This window comes from Bradysia coprophila, unplaced genomic scaffold (genome assembly GCF_014529535.1).
Source record: "Bradysia coprophila strain Holo2 unplaced genomic scaffold, BU_Bcop_v1 contig_297, whole genome shotgun sequence".
NCBI classification, from domain to species: domain Eukaryota; kingdom Metazoa; phylum Arthropoda; class Insecta; order Diptera; family Sciaridae; genus Bradysia; species Bradysia coprophila.
This window is the reverse complement of record NW_023503555.1, coordinates 489145-494198: the sequence shown is the minus strand read 5'-3', so window position 1 is coordinate 494198 and position 5054 is coordinate 489145. Positions and strand designations below refer to the sequence as shown.

Genomic DNA, 5054 nt, shown 5'->3' with positions numbered 1-5054 from the left:
AATGAAATCAAGTCAACGCTCGAACAAAAAAAAATGTTTTTTTATCCATCAAAGGTGACGCGTTCGAAATTTACGGTCCCAGTCGAAAAAGTTGATTTAGTGCATTCGGCGCACATAGCATGTTGACTTTTAAAAATATGGCATCAAAATAGAAATCTGTCGCGTTCTCACTAGTTGGGTTTCACAAATGCCCATCTCTACTGGAGAGGATGTTAGGTTATTCAACTCAAACTATATGAGGCATTTTTTGAAAGAGATAGCCAAAATAAAAACTAATGGCACGGTGCCACAGGTCCGACTGTTGTTCTTTTTTATTACACAGTGAATGTATCCATGTTCATATTTCGTGGATTCGTGGTGGACAAGGTACCGAGAGGAAACTACTTCGAGAAACACCGTAAGGACCGTAAGGCTGTAATCCAAATTTACAAGTTATAAGTCAGGTGGTTATAACTTATAAGTCAACCACCTATAAAGTGACAGTTATAAGTTCATAAGTTTATAGCTCGAAGGTACGAAAGTCGAAACTTATATAGATGGAAAGATAGTGATCAGATAGAACAATTAAACTCAAGCAACCAACCTACGGTGATATCAATAATTCCGAAAATTTGGAAGCCAACCCTCAAAATCATGTAAAGTCCATCAAAATCTTGAAGTTATTGGGCTGAGAGCGGCAGAGAAAAATCAAATTTTGCCTATCTCAACCTCACAAACACAGCTCATGTAAATAATCTCACTGTAGGTTGGTTCCTAAAGTATAATTGCTCTATATGATTCACCATAGAGTTACACTCGAGAGGTGTCAAGGTGGCGCTGTCATTATTTAAACATGTCTGATTTCCCATATATTTTTGTGGTTTCCTTTGATCGACAGCGCCACCATGCCACCTCTCAAGTATAACTCTATGTGATTCACCATCATCTCATTCGATAACTTTTAAATTTCATACATTTGACCTATAAGCTTATGAACGTATAACTTTCACTTTATAGGTAGTTGAGTTATAACTTATAGCCAAGGCTGCCAAGGCCTCGCAGACCGCCATTTTATTAGATACGCGGGGACACACAAAACAGAATTCACCTACTATGAAATTGTCAAATTTGAAAATCCATCTTTTATGAAAATGTCAAATTTTGTGTGTGTCCGCATATCTGTATCTGCAAGACCAAAGTTTACAGCCTTGCTTATCCTGTTACAGCGGCAAGCATATGACCAGTATTATTATCGGGTCAATTACTTCCATCGGTCAAAGTATTTTTAATCTGTTGATTTCAAATATCTTGTACTTCAATTTTTTTAACAGGTATTACACAGAGCCTGTCATTATTTTTTTCGTCGTTATAACTTATAACTTATAAGTTATAAATTATTAGCGCAAACTGTCTAATGAGAAGGCCTATTTATCCCAAATTTTCGGCTAACGTCTCCAAACGAACTTTGAATAGAATTTTCCAGAGCACACAACATAAAACTCAATTAAACCAATTTCCATAATTTATAATTAGTCTAAGCAACCCCACCATTTTGACACAACACAACATAAAACTCAATTATCACAATTTCCGCCAGGTGCTGTCGTAGATGTCTCAACTTTTTCTTTCAATTCACGCCGTAAGTGTGCCTAAAATTTGAATTTTAAGTGAACGATTCGATGAAAAAGTGAACCGAAAAGTACATTTCAATGCTTCATTGTATGAAAATGACGCTACCTTAGAAAGACCTCCGCACTTTCCATTTTGAATTTCGACCGCACTTACGGCGTGAATTGGCAAGGCAAATCATTTTTCCTCAAACCGAACTCCGACCGACAGAAGCAACAGAACTATGAAACTCGAACATTTAAATTTGACCGGTCAAACTGTTGTTGCTTTTCTTCGAAACATTATGATTGTGCCACCTATTGATCCGAATCAGTCATTAACATGACAAAACACCTAATATCGAGATGTCAAAAGTTAGCATAAAAAAAAGTTTCTAGTCAACTTATAATTTTCGTTTAGTCATTTTAGTTTCACCTGATAAATTCCAAAGTTAAATACATTTCTTCTGGAAGATTTGCGATCGTTTTGGAACTATTTCGTCATCTATAAAACATTGGTCATTCGACAGTGTTTCGTTATTGTCGTATCGTTTGTGATCATAGAAAGAAGACAAAAAGTTTTAATTTGTTCTGTTCGCGAGAAAACATGGAATTTCCACATCTAGGAAAACATTGTTCGCAGAAGTCGTGCAATAAGTACGGTATGGATGTTGTTATCATTTTAAAACCAGTTCACATTTTTTGATAATTTTTTTTGTTGAAGAAGAGACGGTCGTCGCCTTTGTTTGACGAAAATATTTTTTCTTCTTCCCTTTGAACAATTTTTTTTTTATTGATTTGCTTGTCTTATCAATTTTTTAACATTCGAAATTCTTCAATTAACCAGCCTAATATGCAATTTTCCTCTCAATTATTCATGACAAAGTACAGTTTTAACGTTTGAACATTTTCTTTGTTGTTCAGATTTTCTTCCTATGAGCTGCGATGCCTGCCATATGATATTTTGGTGAGTATATAAACCTTTTATCCAACCTTGCAGCAAGGACACATTCTCTGAATGTTATGTTGCAAATCAAGGCTGACTCGTGTTTGTAAGTGGCGATAGAAACGTGCGATTGTCGATTTCTTTTATGGAAATGATTTTGAAAAAATTCCATTTCTCTATATATAGAAAAATTGAGTGCGTCCGGAAGGTGATTTGTCGGATTTTTTTGTGCTAATTTTGGATTTTTCTGTTCTCTTTGTTCCATTCAGTTCCGAACATTTTAGTTACCAAAAGCATGCATGCACCTCAGCTCACAAAAAGGACTTTCAGGTACCAGCGTGTCCACTCTGTGGTGAACCTGTGCCGACACCGAGAGGAGTCAGTCCCGATATGACCGTTGGCCAGCACATCGGTTAGTGCATCAAACAAATTTGCCCAATGTCGCGGGAAATTGAAAACGATTTTTTTCTTGTCTCTACCACAGATCAGTACTGCAAGTCGGATAAACGGAAAATATTTACCAACAAATGTTCGTTCAAAGGATGCAAGAAAAAAGAGCTGATTCCCGTGAAGTGTTCACAGTGTACCATGAATTTCTGCTTAAGGCATCGGCATTCCAGTGATCATGATTGCAAGTGAGTAACTGTTGAATGGAAATTGACCGACTCCATTAACTGATTTGCATCAATTTTTCCGTAACAGAAATCTGGCAGCAGCCCGTGCGAATCGATCCAATTCGCCGAATCTTGCTGCCAAAGTGCAAGGAACGATGACCGAAGACGAAGCGCTGGCGCATGCATTGGCCCGATCGATACAAGAATTAGACGAATCACATGATCGTACGCATCGTCGCAATCTACAGCCGCCCAATGGGGCGACAGTGGTGAACGGTGGTGGTGATGCATCCAGTTCTAGTTCTAAGGATAAGTGTTCGCTTTCTTAGCTTCAGTTCGTAGTGTTTTCTAAGTTCACCGCGCACAAAATTTGAATTTTTTTGTCGATTTTCGGTTTAATCGTGGTGCATTGATCGATCATAAATTGCCGCTTGCATTCCGGTTTTCGAATTGATTTGTTCTCTCCTTGCCGGCTGAGAGATAAACATAAAGCTTAGACGGTACTCACCCTGAACGATGTCGTTGTAACTTTTAACGGACAGAACTCAAGAGGTGGTGTGCTTGACGGTCATTGTGATAATGTTGCAGTTGTTTCAAATATGAATTTTCGTGTGCGCCTTTCGGACATTTTTTTTCTATCCGTGAGCGGTTACAATCACAGGCCTGCCACTTAAATCAAAGGAATTGCAAAGGTTTTGGAATAATTTTTAGTAATTTTGCGTGTGAATTTTGAAAGAGAGAACTAGAATTAGGGATCGTTTTCAGAAATGACATTTCACCTGTGAAAATTGTGTTCAAGTCACGGTATACACGATATTGTCCGAATATTTGACCGCATGACGACATAGCAGAATAAATGTTAATGAATAAAGTGCGTCAAGATGTCGAGAACCGATTAGTGTAAATTTCATTGACAAGAAAATTCTCTGAAGTTTTCAATTTCTGAGGATTTTCTATGATTTTAGGAGGATTTTTGCCGTTTCTTTCTTTTTCTAGATTTTCGAGGATTTAATCAAAGAATATTCTCCTAAATTTTGGTGATTTTCATCGATTTTTAAAGATTTTCTTTATTTTTCCAAGATTTTTTTGAGTATTTTCTGATAAAATGATTTTTCGATAGTTTTCTGTACGACAAGATTTTCTAATTTATCTGACCCTCGCAGAAAACCGTGTACTATGATCATGTTTCCAGCAAACTTCATTGCTACAACATGAAAATCCTTCCCATAACTCGAGATAAAAATGATAATTTTCTCTTCCGTTTGTGTATATTGGACCTTGGCTATTCTTTGGTTCACACGAAAGATTGGTCGTTTCAATTCAAATGTTTATCAAAACAGCATATTGCCTCACAACGAGTAAAAATAGATATTTCGTAGCAATGAACCATCTTACCAGTTCTCATTTGTCTAAGTCCTGATAAGCCTAAACACTGACGGTCTCGTTTCTTAAACAACTTTTTTACAAAACTTTTAAAGACAAAATTCTAATTATTTTGGCTGAGTACAAGCAATTTAGGAGGCATCGGTGCTTAATTGTAGTCTACATTTCCGTGTCTAGTATTTCGATATCTTTTCATCAGAATCTTTAAAAAAAAAACTTCGACCACAATAACGGTCACGATTGTGCTTTAAATAAAAGTTAGTTTTGGTTGGAGTCGTTTGACCTGAGAAAAGTGAGCAGTTTAACGAAATTTTCATAAACTGCTCAGTTTTCTCAGAGCTGGTCAAATTGCTACATCTAAATCTATTTTCTGTTGAAAGCTAACACGTTCGTGGTCGGTATTGTGGTCCTATATTTTTGAAAAAAGGTTCTGGTGGAAAGATATCATCAAAAGTAAACTAAAGTCCAGTATTCAAAACACTCCTAAATGTATGCTTTTCTGCAAAGCATCGAGTCTAATCTCTG

The 5054-nt window shown here is 36.6% G+C and overlaps 1 protein-coding gene across 1 annotated transcript; it reads left to right on the top strand.

Annotated features, from left to right (window-relative positions):
* Positions 1-1953: 1953 nt before the first annotated feature.
* LOC119078674 (AN1-type zinc finger protein 2A) lies at positions 1954-4121 on the top strand. The gene is made up of 5 exons (XM_037186333.1): positions 1954-2248; positions 2511-2553; positions 2802-2944; positions 3017-3167; positions 3235-4121. The coding sequence occupies exons 1-5, from the start codon at positions 2194-2196 to the stop codon at positions 3473-3475; spliced, it is 633 nt and encodes a 210-aa protein (XP_037042228.1). The 5' UTR covers positions 1954-2193; the 3' UTR covers positions 3476-4121.
* Positions 4122-5054: the final 933 nt, after the last annotated feature.